Source organism: Struthio camelus, chromosome 7 (assembly GCF_040807025.1).
Source record: "Struthio camelus isolate bStrCam1 chromosome 7, bStrCam1.hap1, whole genome shotgun sequence".
NCBI lineage: Eukaryota > Metazoa > Chordata > Aves > Struthioniformes > Struthionidae > Struthio > Struthio camelus.
The window spans coordinates 15,828,351-15,853,925 of NC_090948.1; the positions used below are offsets into that span (position 1 = coordinate 15,828,351).

General features: G+C 38.7%; 1 protein-coding gene across 2 annotated transcripts in view; it reads left to right on the forward strand.

Moving 5' to 3' along the window:
- SLF2 (SMC5-SMC6 complex localization factor 2) overlaps nt 1-23,514 on the forward strand; it is a 31,700-nt gene extending 8,186 nt beyond the window's left edge. The window contains exons 5-20 of one of the 2 annotated variants that reach the window (XM_068949803.1): nt 556-1,712; nt 4,324-4,406; nt 5,351-5,464; nt 5,750-5,917; nt 7,682-7,784; nt 9,214-9,289; nt 11,048-11,189; nt 11,633-11,741; nt 12,972-13,148; nt 13,735-13,832; nt 14,485-14,572; nt 15,149-15,274; nt 16,158-16,235; nt 18,000-18,086; nt 19,406-19,474; nt 20,677-23,514. In XM_068949803.1, the coding sequence (XP_068805904.1) occupies nt 556-1,712; nt 4,324-4,406; nt 5,351-5,464; nt 5,750-5,917; nt 7,682-7,784; nt 9,214-9,289; nt 11,048-11,189; nt 11,633-11,741; nt 12,972-13,148; nt 13,735-13,832; nt 14,485-14,572; nt 15,149-15,274; nt 16,158-16,235; nt 18,000-18,086; nt 19,406-19,474; nt 20,677-20,712 (2,711 nt within the window). In that variant the 3' untranslated portion in view covers nt 20,713-23,514. The remainder of the gene's footprint in view (nt 1-555; nt 1,713-4,323; nt 4,407-5,350; nt 5,465-5,749; nt 5,918-7,681; nt 7,785-9,213; nt 9,290-11,047; nt 11,190-11,632; nt 11,742-12,971; nt 13,149-13,734; nt 13,833-14,484; nt 14,573-15,148; nt 15,275-16,157; nt 16,236-17,999; nt 18,087-19,405; nt 19,475-20,676) is intronic. The other variant, XR_011142124.1, reaches the window with a different exon arrangement.
- Nucleotides 23,515-25,575: the final 2,061 nt, after the last annotated feature.

The window sequence follows — 25,575 nt, forward strand, 5'->3', positions numbered from 1 at the left end:
CGGCTTCATCACTTAATGTCTCTTTTTTTAATGTGTTTTTTCTCTTGAAGTTACATTTTGCTGCTACGTGTATGTAGCTGAACTAGTTGAACTCTTTATGTTTAAAGTGTATTATGACAGTCACGAGCAAAGAAAATAAAGTTGAAAGTGACCTTATAAAGAGGATTATTTTGGTAATGTGATTCAGGTGACTAGAACAGTTTTCATATGATTTTAGAGGTTTGAACTGTAGTGACAATAGTTAAAAGTAGTTTATGGTTAATTAGCAGAAATCTGACTTTTCAGAATTGATCTGATACAAGTCTGTTGTGAAGAATAAATCCGGTTAAACTCTCTCCCAAAAATATCTTCTGCTTTCTAGTGATGAGTAGTTCTAGTTTATGGGCAAGCCTAGAAAGGTTTAAAAGTATTTGCGATTTTAATGAAAAACAGATGTTAAATAATTTAATGAGAAGTGATCTTTGTTCTTTCTTTTTTTTTCTGTCAAATCTGTTATAGTTCTGACTGGTTTTATAAAAATTGCAGTGGTTTACTGTTTTTTAACACTTTCCATAGATGACCCATCTCAGTCAAAGCATATTTCAAAACCTGAGGCATCTTCTCCAAATCTACTGAGACTGTCATCTGAAAAAGCCACCGTTATGCGGAAAAGCCAGTCTTTTCCATCACTCTGCCTTAGTTCGAAGATGTCTTCTGGGCCATCAAAACGAAAAGACTTTTCTGGAAAAAGGAAACGCACTGCCGTGAGTTCGGATGCAAACAGTTCAAATCCATCTGTGATAACAAGTTTGAATGACCCTCGTTTTAGTAGATCGTCTGAACAATGCGGAAATAGGAAGTCTGACTTTGTAAAAAAGAGCCTCTTCAAGTCTCCATGTAATGGTATTGTGCAGCTAATGGATGCTGCTGCTCTACCAAGACATGACTCTGTCCTTTCAGAGGAATATCTTGACTCAAGCCGTGAAAATGAGAAAAATAATTCCTCCTCGATGGGTTTGTCATCTTCGTATTCTGCACACAGTCCTAATAAAAATAACCACGTTTCTGTTGTGGATGCCAAAGAGAATCAATTGCAGGTGACCCACTCACATTTTTTCTTGGAAAAGTCCCTTCCTCTTTCTCAGGAAAAACGTACTGTGTTGCCTTCTCTCCACCAAACAAACACTGTATTCACAAAAGACGTGAAATCTCATCTTCAGAATGCTGGTTTGTCTCAGGTGTTGGATGCTATGAAGCAGCAAGATGGAAAAAGACTAGAAAGACCTGCACTTGATGAAGCTGATAGTACTGAACTCAGCAAGAGTTTACCAAAAACAAAAGGAAAAGCGTTAGAAAATACTTTCAGTTTTCATTCAGTGGAAGGTCCTGGGAAACTTGCACTCTCAAAAGAGACTAGTAAAACTACTCCTCATTCATTACCTTTTAAAGAAGGGTGTGTAGAAAGTGGCCAGATGTCTTCACAGCTCTCAGGAGAGGTGAAAGTTGAAATTACCTGTATAGAGACATCTAAGTTGAATAGCAATTCAAAGAGCAGCATTGATAGTGAAGATGAGAGTTTGGAATGCGATCTTGATGACGACGACGACGAAGAAATATTCTTGCCGCTACAGGAAATTCTGTCTTCAAGTCCCCAACCACAGGTGGGAACCGTGGAAGGAGATTGTCTTGAGAATCTTTCGCAGGACACCATGAATCCATCACTGAAGCTTCCTGTAAGTGGCAAAAAAAACCCCAAAAATGCGTCACATCAGCTTTGTTACGTTGTGGTTTGGTGATTTGCTTTTTTCACTTCTTTTTTTTTTTTTTTTTTTGGTAAATTTTAAATACATGAAAACTGAGGAGTATTTGCCTTCAAAACTGGTTACTCACGTTACTTAAGGGTCCTATAGTGTACAGTGCAATAATATAGCTCAGAGAAAAGGTGCTTGTTATTACACTTAATCTTGGAATGGCCGAATGATGATTCATGCAATCAAGTTACGGTAGCTGTATTCCTTCTAGTGGTTTTCAGGAGTTTTATTTTTGTGCTTTCCCTTTAAAGAAAAATTAGATGATTAGATTTAGATCATTTAGATGATGTGTGGGATTTAATGCTTTCATCTTTCTGATCAGGCAATATTTTTGAGTTGAAGTTAACTAGAGGAGTTTGATCTGGCTGTTAGGAGCTCTCTGTTCTAGGCTCAAGTTATTTATCCTTGACAATGATTTGTGCTTCCCAAAATCTGAGTTCTTGATCTATAAGTATGGTATTTTCATTGAAGCCTAACTACTGGAGTTTGAATTTCATGGAAATTGAAATATTTTAAAAAGTATTTCAAACAGTTGAATGCCTTCTCCTGCTTGCAAGTGATGGATGGTAGAAGCATTTGAATAGAGCGTTTTTAAAAGTTAGCTATTTGTTCAATAACGGTATGGCAAAACAGTTGCTATTTTAAAGTTTTGTGGTAAACTATGGTTTAATTAGTGGTTAATTTGGGAAGTGCTGCGCTAGAACTTAGTGTAACGTTCCTAACAAAGCTGATGCAGGTTGGAAGTGAATGCATTTGTGTAAAATCTTTCAGAATAAAAAAATTAAGCTGCAGTTTGCAGAATAACTGTGTAAATACTCTTGCCCTTCTCTTCTCCCTTTTTTAAATCCCTAAAATAGTTTATTTGGTTGACTGAATTTCTTTTGAAAGTATCTCCATAGGTAGATGTTGAGCAGCCATAATTATCTTATCTGTCCTCACCATTAATTATGCAGGCACGTTATAGGTGAGAAATTTGTGGTCATGTGGATGTTCGCTGATCTGAACTAGCATGGCTATACAGTTAGTGGTTAAGGCTGATAAACAGATGCAGCCTAGATTTATTTAGCCTAGGGGCATGTATGTGGCCACAAACATTTGACCTACCCTGTTTCTGTGTAACTATGACTAAGAAAGGCAAACAGTTTAAAAACTGTCCCAGAATTTCCACAACTATGGCTTTTGCCTGTACTATCGTTCACCTTTTTCTTTGTAAGAAGGGGCATATGTGCAAGTTGGAGCAAACTGTGCCTCTTCAGTTGTACAGAAGTCATTTTAGGCATATTAGCCAGGTACATAATTAAGGTGAGAGGGCTTTAACTTTCTCCACAAGAAATGGGTCTTTCAGTATATGAAGTTGAGCGTGAGGCTTGTTGCCTTGCAAAGGCACTGAAGGATGTGTTTGCATCTTGTGAATGTTGTCCCTTGTTAAGTCAGATGATAAACACTTTGGGGCGTTTTGTGGCATTTGGAAAATGCCTCTGTATGCCACAAATTAATGCTATATCAACTGGTTTTGTTTTTTTAGTAGCTGATGGACACTAACTTCTTAAACTAACTTCTGTTACTTCTGGGTAATAGAAAAACCCCAGTAAGAGCATGTGCTCGTGTTTCATTGTGTCCTTCCTCAGTAAAGGAGCTCATAAGAAGAAACTGTAACCCTAGTAAGTGTTTCCACTTAAAGAAGATGGTGTCAGAAGGTCGCTGTTTTTCCAAAGAATTGAAACCTAGCTGTAAAAGGTTGCAAGCCTATTTTGTTTGCTACTGGCTGAATAAAACACTGGCTACTGAAAATTAGGCTAATTGTGCTAGCAGATAAGACTTTTTTTTTAAACTATATTTACTAGCTTTTTAACTTGGTGCTGTATTAGAATTTGATGAAAAGCTTTGTTTTGTCTGATTTTTGAGGTGATTTGGCAAACACTGTAGTGCTTTGCTCCCTAGGGAATGGTGAAACTACCAAAGATGTATTGAATTATTTTGGGAGTTTGTTGTCCCATGCACAAGAATGAGGATTTCTGGGGTCTCAGTGGATTAAAAATAGCAAAGCTGTGATGTAAAAGGCGTCTAATGCTAATGCTATTCATGAGGGTTAGCTGGAGATCTGCAGCAGGGAGAGAGGCTGTGGTTTGCTTTGCTGTTCAGATCCGGTCTGAAGTACAGCAGAGCCCTGATCTTTGGGTGATGTTTACAGTGTTATAGAGCTAGAAATAGCAAATAATATCCAAAGGTCCAAGTACTGCTTTCAAAAGTGGCTTTCCAGTTTATGGTCAGGCTTTGAAAGTATTCAGGCAGTTGATTTCTAAGTGTAATTGCTGCGAGAGGTTTGACCATTACATCATTCTCAAAGGACTGAGAAATCTAAACTGTGAATCATCCTGTTTTTCAGGGTCTCCTTAGCATTTTTACTTGCAGGTGAAATATCATTAAAATAGGAAGGAGTTAATATAGTAATGATGTTTATTGTCTAGTAGTGAATCAATTGATAGCTTTTCATGTATGTTATTTTTTTAATAACTTACTATTTAATTTACAGTTTTCTAAGCCTCCTGTCGTTAGCCAGGTGTCATATGTGAACAGCTTAGAGCATCTCTTGAAGGAGAAAGAAGAATCTAAAAGGTCAGTTCTTTAAAGGTGCTTTAAAAAAATTGAGATGGAGTTGTGGAATCTTAGATGTACCTTGTCTTCCAAAAACTGGCTGTAGTTTGGATAGCAGCAAGCTGAACTTTGCTTGCCAGTGTCACCAGCATACATCTCACTGGACCTGCAAGGGCTCCTTAAGTGTAAAAGCTGATTGATAGTCTCCCAGCAAGCAATAATGAGTGACTGGTGATACATCTACCTGCCCCTTAAGAACTGGACTGAATTTACTGATGCCTTTGTTGCAGGTCACTGAGCCAGCTAACAGCTGCTGGTCAGGCATGAAGTAAAAGTATTTGCGTAGACAGACTACATTAGTTCCTTCAAAGCCTTTTGTAGGTCAACTTTGGTTTCCAAAGTTGTTTCGACCGTCTGTCGGTATCTGAGTAGTTAAGCAGTTTAGAGGACAGAACTAGTTTTCTTGCAAGAGATCTTTCTAATAGAAGACATAATGTGGTATACATGCTAAGGTCAGTAGGTAGCGATGAGTATATGTGCTGTTGAATCTGACCCTTGTGATTATGGGCTGACTGACTGTGGAACAGTGAACACTCATTCATAAAAGTGATATTATTTGGCAAATAAAATATTGATGTGAAGTTTAAAAAAAATGCGATCAGAAGATTGAAAGTTAGGTGTAATTACAGTAACTTTTTCAGAAGTTGGTTGAATTATTTGTCTCTGACAAACTAGAGATTGAACGTACTGTTGGCAATTCTTTAGGCATTGGGAAACATCCACTTAGTACCTTGGTATGAGAAACAAGAAGCTTGTTTTTTTTGTACAGTTGCAATGTCTCGCTTGTTTTTGCCGTGCGCGGTTGGCTACTGACTCCTGGTTTCACATTCAGAATTTGAATTTTATTGTCTTCTGTTGTAGATGCTGAATGGTAATGATATGTTCTGCTGTTATTCTTATTGCAGGGTAGATGAACTAGAAAAGCAGTTACAGGAGGACATACAGGGAGCAGAAACGAATTCTTCAGATGGAGAGGATGAGGATGCCAATGCAGACTGGGAGATCTCAGAAGAACACAGGTCCTTCCTACTCTGAAACCACTTCAGTCTAGTTCTTTGCTTTCTTTTTAGACTTTTTTCTAATCTTTATCTCATTCTATCTGTTGTTGTAAATATGTCTGATATGAACCACTGTATTGTCATCTTTTTTTATCAGTGTCTAGGGTATTTTCTTGGCAGTTAACTATATTTTAATCTAATGCAACTTTCCCATGTCTGGTGTGTTCATCATTGAAAATAACTATCTCAAACAGCAAATAAGCCTCTTGTTATATTCAGGATTGCTTTTATGAATTTAAATTACAGGGCATTTATACAGAGATTTTCAATAACAGCTCATGCCATACCTGACTATCACCCTGGAGAAGATATATTTGACTTAGCAACGTCTGGAAAAATCTTCAAGCAGCATAACCTTGACTTGAGGAATTTTTATTTCGTACCACAAAACCCTATAGAAAAACTCCTCCTTAGGTAAGAATATCCTTCTTCACGCTGTTGTGTGTGTTCACTGTCAGCGTTAGCAGTTTTTAAGATGCAATAATGCCTTTGCACGGAAATGAGCTGTCTTACTAGTTGGGCAAGATTGAATCCCTTTTCCAGGAATTCTCCTTTCCAGGTTACAAACAGTGAATTGTTACTCAAAACTTCCTCCCTCCTCAAGAATTCTTGAAAAACCACTTACGGTCTTAAATAAGACATGAGGAAGAAAACGGGTGTTGTGGCCTCCTCTGTATTTCTACTGTGGTGAGGTATCATTGATCAGCTGTAGAAGATAAGTCACAGATAACCTCCACAGAGTTTACTGTCGCATTATGTCTGCTGAAGGACTTTTACGTGCCTTGTCCTGTATAGGCCTGGGACTTAGGAGTCTACCTAACGAGGACTGCAGAAAGTCACAATTTCTAGCATCTATTGGATTCGGTCACTGAGTTTAAAAACCCCTGGGCGTGTGGATATACACAACCGTTACGTAACTAGTAAGGATTTGTATTGCATATTTATGAGGCTATAGGGTTACAAATAGTTGGACAAATTCTTGCCTAATATCACAAGCGTAAACCCTGAAAAATTCCATTGTTGGTTTTTTTTTTTTTTTTAGTGGAGTTTTATGTCGAAGCTACATCAGTGGAACTGAGAGAATTCATGTAATCTTAAGGGATTCTGTATGCATGTGTGTATGTGCTGTTGTGAGTGTGAAAGGGAAGAGTGGTTCCTCCTTGTCTCTAGAGGAAGTGATGTTTGTGATTTACTCCGTTACCCTCAGGCTTCTTTATTAGTGTGGTTTGAAGATCACGAGGATATAAAGTTCAGCAAGTATCTTGTAAATCAGCGGCTAGAGGAAGGAGAACTAAATGAGTTGTCCCTCGCAAAAGACAGTTACGATTTAATTGCTTATGCATTCTGAAGCCAGCCAGCTGCCCAGCTGACACATACTCGCTGTCCAATTTTGACACGTCCTGGAAGCCACTATATCAACTGCCACTTGCTCAGTCAAACAGATGGATGATATATGGAAAAGTGAGGAGGTATCTGTTTTAATAGATATTGAGGACAGAGGAGGCTAAAGCAGGGTATGTGGGAAATTGGGTTTCATTAGTTCAGCTGTTTATGGCATAACTTTCTAATGGAGACTGAGATTAAAAGAACTTAGTACCAAAAAAAGTAGATAGTCTGCTCTTCTATTGCTTTTTCGCCTGACAGATTTACACAGCAAAATTAAACTGAACCTTTTTAATTGTTTTGTTTTGCCTCTAGATTCCTTATTTAAGAGATTATTTAAAAATTTCCCACAAAGTGTTTTTTTTTTTTTTCCTTTTTCTAAATGAGTTGATAAAGATCAATGGATAGCAAATAAGCTTATTCACTGGTCTGAGCCTAGGAATCCATGTGTGTAGACAGGTGAAATGATTCATGCTACAGTAGTGTAAATCAATGTTTTCTTAAGCTGTTATTACCTAATAGTACAAATATTTCCAAATGATATGGTATGACATTCTAGAGAAAAAGACAGTTGGTTCTAAACTTAGTCTTTTAAAGATGTTGCCATGAATAAGGTATAATTACTCTCCTATTTTTGTCAAGAGCTTAAGAATAACGTCTGTTACAGACGTTCAGGTCTCTTTTGCTGTTGGTGATGATCTGAGGTTGGGGAAGTTCGTATGCTTTTGTAAAAGTGCTGACTGAACCACTAATAGATTCTCTCCTCTCCCCCCTCCTTCTGTCTTTGTCTTACAGTTCTGGTGCAACACAGCAGCTTTCTTTGGCTATTCATGGTTTTCTAAGTTCTGCTTACAGTTGTATCTTGTGTCCCATACCAATTCTAAAGTGGCTTTTCCAGGTAAGACCTCTACTATTCCTGAAGTTCAACTCTATTTGGCTATTAGAGTCTTCCTGGAAGCCAGTTGTAGCAGAACTAATCGGGACGAATTTGTGCTTCTGTTGCGCTGCATTAGTAACAATTTAATCCTCAAATATTTATTTTGAGGTTCCTATTCTCCAATCTGAAATACTTTGATTGTTCCTCTTTTGATAAAACACTAGGGATGGTTTTCTCCTCCCTGTCTGAGTGATTCCAAAGTTGCATGTCCCTGTCCATCATCATACGTGGTACTTCAACTGGAAAGGACACAGTGCTTGCTAGGTGAGAAGAGATTTCGGAGTGTTAATAGTGGGCCAAATCACAGGAATGTTGCGTTTTTTAAGGTTGGAAGGAAATTAAATTATGTGCTACAGTATACGAAAGTGTCACCACTACATGTATCACCTTCTAAATCATCAAAGATACCTGCAGTACCAGATAATTTTTGTCTAGAAAAGGTCGTTGTGCATCATAGCTCAGGAGAAGTTCAAAGTCACTCTCGGAGGAAATGCCGTGGCTGTCTGCTTTCTAGAGGTCTGTGGCAGTTTGAATCCCCAGGGAATTTAGATTGTTCTGTCATTTCTTTATGAAAATGCACCTTTCCTACCTCTAGTCCATTATTACTTCCCACATTCTAACTGTGCCCGAAGTGGAAAAAGTAAAGCTGGACCGCCTGTGAAATTGCAGCCTAAGTCTGCTGACTGGCTTTGTGCTTTGGCCAAAAGAGAAATGTTTTGCTCTTCCATCTCCTTCCCTCCTGCTAGGACCAGATCATCTTCTTGTGTGAGTCCTGGTGTTCCTCAGATAAGGAGAAGTTGCGAGCTGGTTCAGTTTGCTCACAGAACAGAATACTGTCCGATCCTTGTTGGGGTAGGAAAAGAAGGGTTTCTGCTGGGCTAGTGAAGTGCGTCTGGAAACCTGAAGTGCATTTCATAGTCGTATTTTTGTAGTTCTGTGTACGAATAAGAATTAATTATTTCAGTTTAGTATTGCATGTATTCATGTTGCCCATGAGTAGAAAGTCAACTCTCAATTGCCCCCGCTCCTGGTTAAGTGGGGGATTATGTTCCATTTGATCGTGGATGAAAATGGATTCCTGAAGGATATGTGATCTCTTACTCCCCTGTACCTTCTCAGAAACAAACAAATTCAGTATGGGATTGCAACATTCTGATCTTGAAAGTAATTACGACTTAAGTATTCCTACAATTTGTGCACAGCGTGGAGTAATCCCTGTTCACCATATTCTCTTCTCCATGCTGCATCTTGCTCTTAGAGGCTTTGGTATTTATTTTCTGTTAGTGTTTCTCTTTCTGTTGTACCAAAGAGTTGGTGTATTTTATTAATTTAAAAAAAGATACTATCATGTAACTTGGCGTTTGACGTGTGGCTTCTTTTCTCTCAACAGATGATGTCTGTTCATCCTGACTATTGTGTTTCCACCCAGATACTAGACAAATTGATAGAAATAACACTAAAAAATGGTGAGTCTTTGAAGAATAGAAAACTGACCAACTAAACAAAGGCATTTTCCTTCTCTTAAGTATGGAAAGGTGATGGGGAGCAGGGAAAAGGCATTGGCTCCGTTCTATGAATCTGGAATGATTTCAGTTTCTTCTATAGTAGTGGGCGTATGCTAGGAGTTGGTCTTCACTGAGTATATTCAAGCTGTACCTCAGGCTGTGGTCTTGGCATGTATTTGCAAAGCAGTACACCAGTTACAGAGCCTTTTAAGCACACTTTTGTTCTTGCACAGGTGGAAATAACCTTAAGAGGAGCCCAGTCTGGTTGCTCAAAAGTTTACTCTCCTTTCCTCCCTGTCTTCTGCTTTGGAAGTGACAGGCTTTCATTTTGTAGCTTAAGAACTACAGGATGATATTCACATAGTCCTACCCAGTGTGTAGTTCTACATAGTTTTCTTTCTGGGTACATGGCAAAAGTGAAAAGAATCGTATGCCTGCATAGAAACACTTTCAAGGGTCTACTTCAGCCCAGACTACTGTTCTTTGTTCCTTGTTTTTTGCCTTCTTTCATCTGTATTCTCAAAGACTTCTCCAGTACCAGTTGCTTTTTGTGTTCTCCATGTCTTCCCTTCATTCAGATCCATCAAAAGTCACTACTTCATTTAAGCCTGCCAGTTAACTTTGTTAAAGTAATGCAGTTCACTTGAAGTACTTGATCAGGTCCGTCCAAATTATTCCATGTATTTGAATCTTGTTGTGCAGTAGGACCGTGAGCTGATATGAGAGGGAATGTAGCCGCCTTTATTTTGTGCTTTGCTGGCAGCAGGCTTGTTTCTGAGTGAACAGTTCAAGCTGATCAATGAGCACTCTGAGAATTAAGGCTGGGAGAGATCTCAGCAGATCCTCTGACCTTTCCATCTCCCTCACAGCAGGATCAAATAGGCTACAGTTGCTCCTGAAAAGTTTGTCTAACCACTTTAAAACTGCCAACTGTGACATCTCCAAACAAGTCTTAGACGCTGTGTTCCTGTGCCTGAGGATGAATCTTTTTTTTTTTTTTCTTGAATCGAACATTGAGATCTGAACCTATAGTGTCGAGTGTTACATTCCATTACATTTCTTTTTTCTTAAAGACTTAAGACACTAAAATTGACCCAATTCAGAATTCCAGTGACTTCTGTCATTGTTTGGAGAACACTGCATCTAGTTTCATGTCACCTTTCTAGTTTAGCATCCTCTGAGTATCCTCTATATAGTTTGCAGACATATTCGGATGCGATTCATGACATAAACAAGTGCTTTTTGCAAGGAGCATTGTTGCTTTTTCCTGTCAAATGAGTAAATTCCATCTATTTAACACTTCTATTTTAGAAGCTCTGCCTGTTTCCAAATCTTATTTACCGCTCCTTCCAGACCTATTGTGATAATGCCCTCTTACCTGTGCCTACACAGAGCAGTAATTTGCGTTCTGTTAAAAGTAAATCTTGCCTCTTTGCTTATGGTACTGTCTGATGAAAGAGTGCTATGAGGGGACATATGTGGAACTTGAAATAATTCACCTATTACATAAGCAAGAGTTTCCTTTAGTTTGAAGTGCTGTGTTTAAACTATTTTTCCCCTTATGTTTCTGAAAATAATGTATCATCCCATGTTCCAGCAACTCTTCTGAGATTAGTGACAGTAGAATCAATGCAAACTGAGCATATTTGTGTCCCTTAAAAGGAACTGATGCTGAAAACTAAACTTAAAACTAATCCATTCCATGTCTTTTACTTGTAGCTTCCATCAGTGATGAACAGTCTAAACCATGGATTCCTTCACTAGCTGATGTGTCAGCTGTTTTTGTCAATATGGGTGTTGCGTTTAGATCTCTCTTTCCATTGCAGCATCTTCAGCCCAACTTTAACGAGTGTGATATTTTGTAAGTGTTTTCCTTTTGATATTTATTGCTTAGATCCAGTGAAATCTTGTGCTTAGAATGTAGAATCAGAAAGGTCTCCTGTTTTCTCCCCTTCCATCAAGCAATGCTCTTCTTTTAAATTCTAAACTCGGTCTTCGTAAGAGTAAATAAGCCAAAACTTAAACAGTTTCTGCCAGGTAAGGATTCAGCAAATCAGAGGATTGTTCTTTGTCCTATGGCTTCCTAGTGGAGATTTAGGAGAATTGTTGCCTAGAAGACTGGGCACAATTATAAGCAATTGATTGCAAGTTTTGCATAGATGTCTGTGCTCTGTAACTGAAGCTGTTTCTGATTTGAAGGCATTTTAAAACATACAGGGTTTTTTTCTTCAGTTTAATGCAATTAAGCTTTTGTGGTCTTTCTAACGGTTAATTTACTAATCAGATTAGCCTCTCTTTTATTAGAAGTCACATGCAAGAAACAGTGAGTAAAAAACAGCTAAGAGGAGATCTCATCACTGCTGGTCCAGCCTTCTCCACTCTACCAGAAACCAATCTAATTAATGTGATCAAGGTGAGAAATCTCAAACTCCAGTTACTGTGCAAGCTTTCTGTTTTGTTTTGTGGGTTTTTTTTTTTTATTTTTGAGGGTGTTTTTTTTTGACAGTAACCCTAGTCCTTACTCCAGTCCTGGGCATGTTTTGTGAGTAAATGCTATGTTGAGATTTCAGCTTCTCATACAGCAGAGCTTATTGCTTCTCATACAGCAGAGCTTATTGCTTCAAACTTGAGTTTGCCGTCTCCCTGATTTTGGCTGGCTTCACTCCCATTTGCACTGTTCTGCTGTTTCCCTTTTCCTGCTGTGGCGCTCTATTGTTAGACTCCCCTGAGTTGCTTTAGTCCCTAATGTGGAAGCAACTAGTCATTTGTCTGTTCCAGCGGAAGTGGGAAGGGGAATTGATCTTGGCTTGTATGTTTTGCGCTGCCTCAGTGAGTTAGGAAAGCTCTCAGAGGTGTGATCTGTGCCTGTGCAGCACAAGGTGAGTGAGGTGGGAGCTCGTGGAGGGCAGGTGGGAGCCTTTTGAGAAGGTGAGCTGTTAGATCCCTGCCCTGTCCTGTGACCATAGGCTGAGTGTGTGCTGGTTGCGCTTCACAAGCTACTTCTCCTAGATTAAAGGTCTTGTGGTGAAAATATTGACTGTATAACCAATTTCAAACTTCCTTTTTTTTTTTTTGGGTGAGATTTGTAGCTATAAAATCACTAGGTTCAGGAGGAAGTGCTTGGAGGATTTCTGCTAGAGACGGAATACAAATGTATCTTGGTTAATTTGTGATCTCATTTACACACACGTTCCATATACTATATTTGTAGGTAACCCTTATGATAATACTAGAGTGGGGAGAAAATTCTTGATGGTTGTTTTCAGTATTGCTTGTATAGCTAGGAAGTCTGTCAGCAGTCTTTCGTCCAGTTAAAATAAGGTTATCTGTACAGTGGCGAAAGATGGTTTCGTGTTTGTATATACAAATTCCCAGAGAATATTGCCGCTGTCCAAAAGCACTTCTCTAGATAGTTGTAAGATAAGCTTCCAGGAGGTGGTTTAAAAAAAAGGAGGGGGGAAGGGGAGAAGTGCAAGCCATTACTGGGAGATGGGGGGATATTTGTTATGTGAGAGCATTGCAAAAACAATATATCATTTGAAATGCATCTTAATTTTAAGGTGGAAAACGTAAGTTCTCATCCTACTTCAATAAAGGCTAAACCAGTTTTAGATTTTAATGCTTCTTCAAATTTCTTTTAAAGTTTCTAGGCTTTTGTACAACAGTATATCAAGGTGGATATACTGATCAAGAAATACTGCTGCTGCTTCTATCACTGTTTAAAATAAGCTTGGAGAAACAACTAAAGCAAATTCCTTTGATAGATTTTCAGTGCCTTTTCATAAAGCTTCTGAAAAGTATAAAAGACTGGGATACAAAGGTAACTTCATAATTAATTTTGTAGTACTAAATATAAAAATTGCAACTTTGAGCAATTACTGCTTTGAAGTTTTCATTCATAATGATGAACCTTTTGGGGTAAGTGGGGAGAGGTATGGGGGATTTTTTTGTGTATTTGTTTTTGACGTATCAAAAATACTGCTGGAAAATGTCATGTGAACAAATTGGGAGCTCTGAACGTATGTGATCTCGAGTGCAGATGGGCTTACTGAGAAGGGCTTTGCCCCATGCCATTGTGCTTTAGCGAAATTGCTACATGTTTGAAATGGCTCTTTCAAAGAGTGAAGCAAGTGGTTGGGCTTGTTACTTGTCATAAAAAACAAAACCAAACCAAACCTGATCTTAACTATCCTGTAAAATAATATTTGGCAGGCTTAACTACAGGTGCAGTGCAGAAAAATCTTGATGCACATCATGTTTTATTAGCCCAGTTCCTTTTAATATTTATGCTGTGTATGTTTCTAGGGAGTAGATGTGTACTCCTTTGCAAATAAAGCAACTGCCCACTATACCCCTTTTTTTTTTTTCCAGTAGTTTTAGATTTTTTTGCTTTTCTTCTCTTAAAGATGCCTGAGCTCTGCCTGGCAATGAGTGAACTCTCTAGTCAGCACCATAATCTCCTGTGGCTGGTTCAGCTGGTCCCTAGCTGGATAATACGTGGAAGGTAATGACACTTTAACATCAGAAGTATGTAGTATCGTTAGCATTTAGTTTATTTGTATAAACCTGAAGTCAGATAAATGCAGGAGGTATTAAATGGTGCTTTAAAAAAAGTGTTTGCATTTTCTCATATCTTAGGGAAGTATGTGCAATCTTTTTTTATCCCATATATGCCATCTTAATCTCTACTGGATTATTTTATCTACAGAGTTATTTTGCACTTCAGCCTACATACTACGTAGCTTTGGGGCTGCAGACATCCTAGAATCCTATAGTAAAGGGTTCTACTCACACTTTTGCCTGAATGACCCATAAATTAAATGTTATGTGATTCATGTCCACTGTTAAGTGTTGATCTGTTGTGAGTTCTGTGTCCTGGAGAGGAAAATCATCTGGGTCCTCAGCTCCGGGGTTGGAGGCAAGCATCTAACGGTGTTTGCCTGTGCACAAGAAAAGCTGCAATGAGATGAAGGTACCTATGTCTTGCTAGCCTCTTTACTAGTTCTGTAGCACCTGTATTCAGAAAACACAACTAATTTGTTCTAGGCAAGCTTATGTCTAGGGAAGCCATGTATAGCCTCATAACGCTTTGTAGAAAAAATGTGGATTTGAGACATTCTCTGGGGAAAAAAAACTTAAAGAAGTTTATTTTTCAGGCAAGTAAGAAGACGACTTAGCCTAGTGATAATTTCAAAGTTTCTTAATAAAAAGCATATAAGAATACCCGATACCAGTGATGAGCAGGTAATGCATATATGTCGTGTGCATGTATATGTAATTTACCTCAGAGTTTTGAAGTATGTTGGAATGGGAAGGGTACTTGAGAGTTTAGAAAGCGTATATATAACTGTGTTTGAATGTATTTTATGTCTTAATACTGTAAGCCTATTTTCCCACTTAAGAACCTTGAAAAATATCAGATTAGTAACTTTTTAGTTCTGATTAGTATCAGAAGTATGTTTACACATACGTTTAACCTGTGTGCTCTGTAGTTTTTAAGTGCAGTGTTACGGGTGTGCCTACACACTCATTTTGGACATGGGAAATAGTCCCGTGCTTCTCTTTGTCTTCCTTTTGGTTTTCTATAGAATCACTCTTTATTTCCTTAGGGTTAGTGTTTTAATAAGGCAACGCACAAACACTTGAATTCGTGAATAGTCAAAAACTACCTGGAGCATGAAAACCTCCATTTTGATTAGAAAACTCTTGTAAAGATGTTCTTGTCTTAGTGGACAAATAATATTGCAGTGGCACTCTGTATCAGATTTTCCAGTGTCAGTAGACCAGTCCAATTTCTTGAGATGTTTGTTTTATCCGTAGATGTCTCTTCTGCGTCAGTATCTGGTGCACATGAAACCTTCTAGTCTACTAAAGAGGACGAGAGAAGGATTAGAGCAGCAGAATGATGTCAGTGGAGAGCGCCTTCATACAGAGCTAGAACAGCAGGTATATCATTAATAGCAGATTTTTGCATTTGTCTTTTTATGCATTTTCCAAAATTTTGAGAATGTTTCTTTTAACTTCTGTTAGTTGTTTAAAGACAGTTCTGAACATAGAACGGCTTACAGTATTTTGCAGTTATCTTGCTCTTCATTTGTATAAGTTAAAAATATTACCCATGTTCCATTTTGCTTACAGTCATGGAGGAAGGAAAGAAACGGTATATGACAGGAGAAGCTGTGTTAGGTTGTGTTACAGTCAAATTTTCCATGTGGCTAAGTCACCTGGATGTCTTCATTCCTGTCTTCTAACCATTCTGTAATCACAGGACCATCTTTACTCCCTTCTGATGTAATCGGGGGGGGACTGATAGATGTGGGGCCAGACTTTCCACCTACAGGCTTCAGAATAAGATAACTGCATGAGTCTTTTCTTATAAATCCGTACTAGGAAGGTAACCTGGTAAAGATTTAATATTTTATTAAGTTAAATTTATTATTATTAAATCGGGTGTTAGTTTGTTTCTCTGAGTCTACCAAGAAATCTCTTAGCAAATATTTTGATCTAAATGTAGAAGACGGGAAAATAAAGCCAACTGGTAAATTTAATTTTCAGTAATTAAAACTACAGAAGGATTTGTAGGTAACTTAGGTAACTCAAAACAGTGTAATACTGTTTTAAAATTTTACTTACAGACATCTAAATATACTATTTCAAATTAGTTTTTTTAGGCAAATGGGTAGATGTACATGCCCGTTGAGTTGGCCTTGGAGGATGCTGGTAGGGGCATAACATTGAATCATTCTGGAAAGCAAGAATCATGCTGCATTTAAATGTGAACAGTTAGGTTTGTGCTTTGAATGCTAAAGTTCTGCTGATTTCTCTTCAGACGTACTACCTAATCTACATCCTCCTTCATCTAGTCAGTGAAGCTAGTTTCTTTGACGTTGTAAATTCTAATCAAAGGGTAAGTAATTTTGGCTAGATCTTTAGACTTAAAAGACTAATTATCATGTGGTTTTGGTCCATTTTGGTAAGAGCTATCATGTGATAAGAGATCACCAGAGGATACCAGCCCCGGGGGAAACTTCTGTTCAGAGGCAAAATGAATATAGAAAACCTCTTTTGCATTTTTGCAAAATGGAATGTTGTCGAAACGTAAGGCTTTGAGTCAGAGGACATATATTTTGTTATCTTTCTCTGAAAGTAACTGCAGATTAACTTGATGCAGAAATTCTAAGAGCTCCAAAGATCCTGTGGACTTTCTAAATTGAGTTGAAATTTTGCAATCTGGAAGAAAAACACTTTGAAAATATCTATTAAAACATGCTCAAACGCACCAACGGTTTTCTTTAAGTACACAGTGAAGTATGGTTATGTGGAGGAGTGCAGCCGTGCATCAAGTGAAGACTAAGACTGTATCTCTTCTAGTCTCTGTAGTGACGATAGCTCCCTTGCACCATCTCATGTGAACATCTGTTAACTGATATCACCTTTTTAACCTTTCAGTAATTCCATAAAAAGCCTTTCTGTAGCCCTGTTCAGACCTCTCTGATCTTTTGCAGTGAGTTGCTTGCTGCAAGGTGTTTGTGTAAATCTTCTGCCCCATGGAACTGCTCCTGGCTGTTAAGAAATATGTCTGTCCTATGAACTCTTTAAGACAGAGGCAAAGTAGTAATCCTTGTTTATGTTTTGGGGCTTAAGCGTCTCTTTCCTACTCAAGTGCCAAAAGATTATTATAGACTATAATCTGAAACAAAACTATCTTTGGTAAAGAAAATAATTCTATTGTGATGGTGGTCTGAAGTTTGGGTTTTTTTTTTTTTTTTTACGACTGTCTCTCTGAAGTTTGTGGAGAACTTGGTAAGAAAAGGAGAAAGTGATGTCTTGCTCTTTCTTTGAGAAGAAATTCCCTCTTAGTCATTGACTTGGTAACCAAATGAAAGGAAGTGTGTGGCTGAACTGAACAGTAGGTGAATATTGTGCAGGCTAAGCTTTGTAAAAGTCTGTATTACTGTTTCGGTACTGGTCCCCTGCCGATTGGATGGGTAAATTGTTGTGTTCTTGAGACACTGACAGAAGTTCACAAGTAGAATTTCGGTGTTTTCTCCCTGTTCTACAGAATGGAGCCTCTTTACAGCTGTTGAATGAGGGATGGAAAACAGGAGTTTTATGAAGAAATTGACAGAAAGTCAGAGATCTTGGGATCTGTTATTAAGAGATTCTGAAGTTGCAAAAATGCTTTATAAAAGTCATCAGAAATTTAGAGAGAAATAACAGGCCAGTGCATATACCCTGGATATGTTTTACCTGCTACTCCAGTTCCTGCAGACTGCAGCAGAAATAACCTGAAAAGGTTATTTTTAGCTGTTGTAACTTCAGAACGTTTTTCATTGAGAAAACATTTGAATGGTACTGTTCTTGCTACTTTAGGGGCCCAAGGCTCTTACAGCTTAGCTAGTAGGAACTCTAAAATTTGTGATGCGTAACTCTGATACAACTGGTGATTTTTTTTTTTAAACTCTTAGACATGGTTTACCAGGTGCATATCAGCAACTGATAGAAGATCTTGTGATCAGTTTTTTTTCCTTTTCCCTGTTCCTCAGTGTATACTTTGGAGAAAATTTTGAACAGAAGCATGTAGTTTTTAAATTGAAATAATATTTGAAGAAAGCTTTTTAGTTGCAACATGAAGGATTTAAAAAGCTGTACGTTTTTTGTCTTTATTTAGCAACACTTACTGAAGCTTTGTGGTGCCTTAGATAAGCACATAAAATGTGATATTAGGGAAGATGCGAGGCTATTTTATCGAACTAAGGTAAGTTGTTGTTGGGATATTTTTTTTAAAGTGTTCTTGATCTGTCTTGTTCCCTCATCACAATGCTAGAAGTTCTATGAATTCCTCACAGGTTTCTTTTTCTTAGTTTCTGCATCATGCCTGTACAGCTACATAAATATGCACCCATTTTAATATACTGAAAATACTCTTATTACTATTGAGACACTGACAACTGTAAAGTCTGCTTATTTTCCTTTTAGCCCAGGCATCTTGACTTTTAGGACTCACACAACTGCCCCTTTTCGTTTCCTGGTAGTTGATGATCCTTAAGGGAAGCAATCTTCTGCTTTTAAGAGCAGAGGCTGTATGCAGGGCAAGATAAACAAGACTGAGAAACCAGCCTGATTCTCTTGCATGTTTATCTTACTCATTGTTTTAAAAATAAATAAATAAAAATGTTTTTGGATTTAAGCCAATGCTATGCGACGTAGCATCAAGCTTGGATAATTGTCTTTCATTTGCTTTGTGGTATGGGACTTGCTAATAATAGTCCTAATTCTATGACTTTCACGCTTTACGTGCTGTTGTAGCAAGCCATGTCAGATCAGTTAAGTGACAGACCTAAACTTTGAAAAGCCTTGGCTTTTTCAACTTTAAATCAAACATTTGCACTTATGTGCCTTCTTACCGCTCAAGAAGGACTTTTTTTTTTTTTTTTAATTCAACTGAATTAGTAGAGCATGGGTCCCCTTTACAGGTTAATGAATCTTGCCTTGAATCTTTGTGTCCCGGTTCCCTGCCTCTTCTCTTTCTATTGCCCTTGTGCTGGAAGGGGAAAATCCATTCTCTGTTTTCCCCCGGTCACTTCTTTGTTTGTATGATAGTACAGTCGCTTCCAGAGGGCACCACTGTGCTGGTTTTTATACAGCACATGAAACAAATCTTAGTTCTGAATGGCTTGTATTAAACACCTACTTGTAATTGGTTATGAAAAGCACAATCCTATGTATGAGGAATTCCTTTCGGAGGCAGGTAGTGCTGCGTAGTGGACAACTCTTCCAGTTGTGAACTGTCAGGCTTCTGTAACAAACCTGACTTACCTGAAGGATGAGATGGGTGTTTAGAGACCAGAGGCTTGCATGCTGCTTCTGAATGCTTACATAAGAAATCATCTGCCTGTAATCTGTTCGTGTGGAAGGGCGTGACTTTAAAAGTCCAAAATTCATGGATGTGGTAGGAGTTGAGGTGGTGGTAGTCTGCATGCTAGTTCTAAAACTGTTCCCTCCCAGTAAATATTGGGAGAGGAGTTCATTCTTTCCTTCTTTCAAGTGGCTAAACTAATCAATCTACATTTGCAGGTAAAAGACTTGGTTGCTAGGATATATGGCAAATGGCAGGATATGATACAAAACACTCGGCCTACTCAGGTAATGTAGTGAAACCTTTTTCTATTTTCCTATTGCAAGGTGCATTTTACTCATTTCTTAGCGTTTGAAAAACAGTAGTCTTTAAAAAAATTTTTGCTTCATAAATAGTGTGGCTGTGGAATACACTCCACATACGTATGTGTATGGTGTACGCCATACACATATTGGTGTAGTCTGTTGAAATTCTGTCTTTGACTTTGGTGAAGAACAGGATTTCATCTTATCCTTAAAAGTGTTGTTTTTTTATAAATGGCGACATAACCCCCTAAAATGCTAGCACTGAATCAAATCAAAGCACCTTTCTCTGATTGCAGTCATTAGCAGATGCTTTGGAAAGGAGTTTGAGTGTGGCATGAGTGTAGTGATGTACTTTCTGCTATTGCCTAGCAGTATGAGACTTGGAAACCACCTGAGTCACAGGTTTTGTCTACCTTTGTATTTAACAGCCCTTGATGATCCTTTTTCTTCTTTGAATGTGTCTAATTTCATGCACTGATTAGGAAAACTCTTTCATGCTCTGTAAAGGTATGCAATAATAAATAATTACATGAGTAGTCTTGCAAAAGTATTTGCTTTCATGACATCTAGCTGGCTTTGGAATAGGTGGATAATCCCTACTGATAGCCAGGGCTCAGAGCTGTTTGTAGCAGTTTAGAGTTGGTGGGTTTCTTTCTTAATGTGATCAGATTCCATCTGTTTTAAGTCCTGTCCTGGAATGTAAAGTTACCTGTCTTAAAATAAAATTTTGCTCATCTTTCTAGTAATCTAGTACATCTCTTACATAAAGTTTAAATAATGCATATATGCAGATTTTAACTGAAATTAAGCATAATTAAACATTGACTGTAGAGCATATTAATCGTTCTCAGCAGTGAGCAAAAAATAATCATTTGTAATGTGGGGAAGGTTTCTTCTTCTAGAGCAGGGAGGGAGTTGGATAGTAGTAGCATATGGTTGCAGAAGCTGCTTACCAGTTGATGAAAACTGTTAATGATGCAACTGTGTTAAAGTTGTTTTTTCAAAGATACTCAGGTTTGATTCACACGTGGGGAAACTGGCTGTTCACTGGCAAGTGTTTCCAGATGGAGTTCTAAGGGACCGGCAGCACAGCACAGTGATCTCAAGCTAAAGAGTTGCCTGTTTTACTCTCAAGGTATCTTTTGGTTTTCTGAGTTGTTTTCTATTTTGTTTTTACCCCTTAGGGAAAACTGCATGATTTCTGGGAGCCAGATTTGTGAAACCTTGCCTAGTTCGGGGAAAATAACAGAAAATTTGAACAAGGATCTTTCCTGAAGCCAAGGAAGAGGTAGAATGAATGGAGCTACGCCTTGGTTGGAACAGAGGAAATCAGAAACCTGAATTAAACCTTGAGCTTGATTCAGGCAAATACTAAAAACAGCTATACAGTTTGGTTGGAATTGCATTTATTACAAATATGCTACTTCTGAAAAAATGAATGTGGTAAAGTGGAAGAGAAAAAAGCAGCTCTTTCTATAGCCCTGACTGAATTAGTCTGTAATTTTTTTGATCATATTGAAAGCTGAGGGAAGTTTTCTCATTTGATTTCATTGTTAATCACCAATACATAAATTTTTCAGAAATGTCTTATTTTCTTGCCTGCATGAACCTGTGTGAAAGTTTTGGTTCAGCATGACTAGGAAAGAGACCTGCCCCGTAAAATGAAATGTGAGTTCTCAAACGGTATTAGGTACCTCCTGTTGTGAGCAGGTGAGGAAATAGTTCAGAAGTGGGCTGAATAATGGAGTTGCCTGCACACGTTCATCTGCAAAGCAGAATTGGCGTGACCATCCAGTGTCTTTAAATAATGCAAAATACAGCAGTTGTATGTGAGCAAATGACTGTCCTCTTGTTTGCTTGGGTGGAAGCAGAGCTGAACAGTGCCTGTGCCCCAACGGGTTAGTTGGATGATGCTTTGCTCCATGGTTGTGGTTTATCAGATAACGAAACAGAATTTTTCATTACAGCGATGCATTCATTTTAACTTAACTTCCTCATCTTCAGGCATTAGTTCATGCGGTGAATATGACTGTGCAGGAGGTGATTCTGTAAGACCGTATTATGAACGAGATTGTTAGATGGGTGGTATTGTTGTACTGCTCTTTAAAGATACAAGTTTACCTAGATTTGTTACCTGGCTTCAGCACCTGTCTTTAAATGGAGGAAGTACTACTCCTAGAATATCAACCCAATGGAGATTTGAGGAGATGAGCATTTGGCCCATATGTGTAAAAATAACTGTGAAAGCCATATGAGGTCTGAAATCTTTTGTGCCAAGTGTTGTCACATATGCAATGAGTAATCGAAGCTCCAAGAGCTGTTTGTGAAATAATCAAAGGAAAACGTGGTCTCCTTTTGTGCTTTCTGTGCAAATGCCATCATGTAAATCTTGCACTGTGTTTTGTCTGTAGGATGTGTGTATATATGAACAATAAGTTAAGATATTGGGTAGAAGCACCAGCTGGGATTCCCTTTAAAAGTGAGATTTTTAAATAATAGCTACATGCGCATTTTATAATACTATTTCCTTTTAATTTTTGTAGATTACCCTGTCTTGTCTTGTATGATAGACTCACAACTTTTCAAAACGAGAAGGTAAAATAAAGTTCAAATTTAAAAAACAAACAAACAAAAAAAACCCACTCCAAACTTAAGTATGTACATATTATGTATAAAGGAGCATAGGGAAGGTATTTTATTTGCAAATTCATACTAAATGTTTTGTCTTTCATTTCAAGCGTTAGTGAATTAGCCTAAAACCGCAGCATCTCTGTACCCTTCTTCACAGGATAATCAGCTTATCTTTGTTAGAACAAGACTTAGGCTGAGGGGTATATTCAGAAAGAAAAAAAACCCCTTTTTTATCTCAACGTGTCATTTAAGAATTGGAAGAACCTACCTCAAATGGTATCTTTGTTTGGCAGTAGAACTGCTTTAAGCTAAATTACTTGGTGTTGTGTAGGGATGGCAATGCCATCCTCTGCTCTGTCTTTGATAGTGTATCAACCTCTTCCCTGGAAGCAGTTGGTTACTGTGTGAATATATTGTATGTAATTTTATTAATGTTTATATTTTTCTCACTAACATTGTATAAAGTTTAAAAAAAGTACAGAATGTTTACTGTATCTAATGTGTATATATTTTCTTACTATGTAAAGCTAAAGTTACTGTCTTGTACATTGTGGAGAAGGAAAGGGGTGAGGTTTAGATTAACAGCTTTTGTATTGCAATTCAAAGCACACTGAAACTGCTGTTTTTTTTCCCCCTCCAAACTAAATAACCACTTTGAAATTTCTTTTATTTAATACACCAATGAAAAATAAAGAGACATGCTTTTCTAATTAAGTATCTCTGCATAAAATGGGCATGCATCAACTTCTAGTTCACAAAAATGGCTGCAGGTCCTATTTCAGTCTTAGTGTGGCCATTGTAGTTCTTAGCTGATTCACAGTTCACTGCTGATTAGCTTACTATAAATGGAGAAAGTCTTGAAGTAATTCCTAGCTCAGCCAGTTCTGTGTTTTCCTGCTTAATGCCTCTGTATATATTCTGGCATTTTCCCCTCTCTCTGCTGCTCCCAGTTGCTCCAGACTCTCTTCCGTCTATCTTGTAGTTGACTAATAATTCCCCAGCTGCTCAAGTCTGGACCCTGGTGCCACTGGAGCCCATCAGCATCTTTACAGAGATGATCCCAAAGCGTTGCTGCAGAGTTTCACAAGGGACTGCTGAGCTGAGTACTGCTTCAGGACTCCTGGAAATGAAATAGCAAACTTGTTGCTGTTGTGTTTTGCTGACTCATTTACTGGCCCCCAGCCAGAAGTTACATGTATTGAAAAAGGCTGATTGCACAGTAAATGTCTTAACTACTTTGGTTGTCTTCAGATAAGCATTTTGCACTGAGGTTTATCTTTTGATATTATGCTAGCTGTATTAAGAGCCATGTTATCTCATTTCATGTGCAATTAGGTGCACTTTATTGCAGTAATCACAGTCCAGAAATTAAAGGCTAACTATAAAATATACATGTATGGTCTTTGTAATTTTTTTCTGACAAGCTTCTGTATGACTGTCTTCGGCTGAAAGAAACATGCCAGCAAAATTGTTTGCGCATCTCTTATTCTCACTGTTCCCATTGTGAACTGAGAAAGGGATGGGATTTCAGCAGTGATTAATGACTTGCAGCTAGGTCTGGCTGCAGGCCAATAGGACATGCATGCTTCATTGATGTAGTGGTTGCAGGAACTCTCTGAAGTCCCCAAAGCTGATAGTTGAGCTGCACTGGGAAGTGCGGATGACTCAAAGCATGCTGTTCTTGCGAGCAGGGTAGCTGGTAAAATTGCTACAGGATAGGATTTTAAAGGTAGTGGAAAAAGACCCTCTTTAGTAATGATGGATAGGGAGTGCAGTGTTCATTATCTGACACAGACAAGCCAGTTCTGACTTCATCAAAGGTGCCTGTGCTTAGCATCATCTAGCTGCCACCTCTGGGTCTTTAGAGATGCCCTAGCCCAGGGCAGACGCTAAGCACGTGGCCTGAGAAGGAGACTACGCTGTCCCTGGAGATTCAAGCAAATGCCTGCAGGTAGTTGTGTTACGCAGGGGAATCTTCTGCTGGCCCCCATCACTGGCAGGAGTTCATCACACCGCAGTGTTAACACTGGTCATGTATGCTTTCCTTCTCCTTTCCCGAGGAGGGGAATTGCATAGGCAGTATGGGGTTCCTGACTTGGTAGTTTTTCCTCTTCAGCTGGCTTTTAGCGTCTGCATAACTTTTCCACTGGAAGAAGCAGATCAGAAAGGGTGCTGCTGCAGATGGCCCTCCTATTTTTTCTGGCAGCTCTTTCCATCGTCTGACAAGCTCTTGAGAAACTTCCCATTCTTGCCCAAATATTCCCAGTGGAAAACACCCCCTTGTGCCTGAGGAACAGTTGTTGACACTGGAATATTAGTGTTTGTTTCAGTGCCCTGAAAAAGAGAAAAGAGTCTTAGGAGGAGAAGCCAGTCTGGGGAGCAGAGAACAGGTTTGATGAGCTTGTGGGAGTCTACAGAGCTGAGGAGAGCCACTGTGGGATCCTGACTTAATTAAAGCTTCCAGAGGGCTGTGCAGTTGCATACCTTGCCCTTGTTGAACGCAGCGTGGACAAAGGAGCTGCTCGGAGAGGTCAGACAATCATTAGTGGATTTAGTGCATTCCCTGTGGTTTGTGTTATCTGAACGCTCTTCATAAGGCTCAAAATATCATTTTCCAATCTTCCCCTGGGATGTGTGAAATACCTTGGTGTTTTGCCTTATGGATGCTTTGCCAGCTTAACTGATGGGACCCAATTTTATCTTCGTATTGAAAGGGACTTTCAGTGCTGGGAGGTGATGGGGGCTACTAATGGGAAGGTTGCCAGAGAAGGTAAATTCCTAGAAGCACTTCTCCTTACAGATTTGCTCTTTAGTTTTGTCTGAGTTCTGCTTCTTTCAGGCAATGTTTCTTCATCTTTGCATTAGGGAAATTGAGAGGGAATACTTAATCTTGTATCAAAGGTAGTGCTGGGCGGTGAGATAGAGGAAAAACGCTCCTGTCTTCCTCTCTTGGTATTTTGATCTGGGTGCTGACAGCTATTCCCCATGCTTTGTATCTGCAAGCTGTGTGCAGGAGCTGCCTTTCAGAATTTATTTTCATACGATCTTTAAGCAGGGTTTGGATGTGTTGTACCTTTTTGAATGTCTCCCCTACCACTGCATGGTTAGTGGTGTTTCATCTTTGGCTTTCTTGTTTCCCCTCTCCCCCCAGTTTCATGTAGGTGTTAAGTTAATAGGGAAGGGGATGGTAACTCGAAGTATTCCCTTGATGGTCATCAAAGTGTCTTAGTCTTTGCCATCGGCTTGCAGGGAGGCCTGAAGCTTTTTAAAGCAGGTTTGACCCATACGGTATGGAGGCGGGAGGGCTTCTGGCCACAGGATATGGGGCTATTTTCACACACCCTTTTCCCAGTGTTTTCCTTTGGGTTTTCATTCACCACTGCACCTGCTTGAGTCTGGGAGAGCAATGTTACTTCTGTGTTTCAGAGAAAAGCAGGGTAAATGGATGTTTG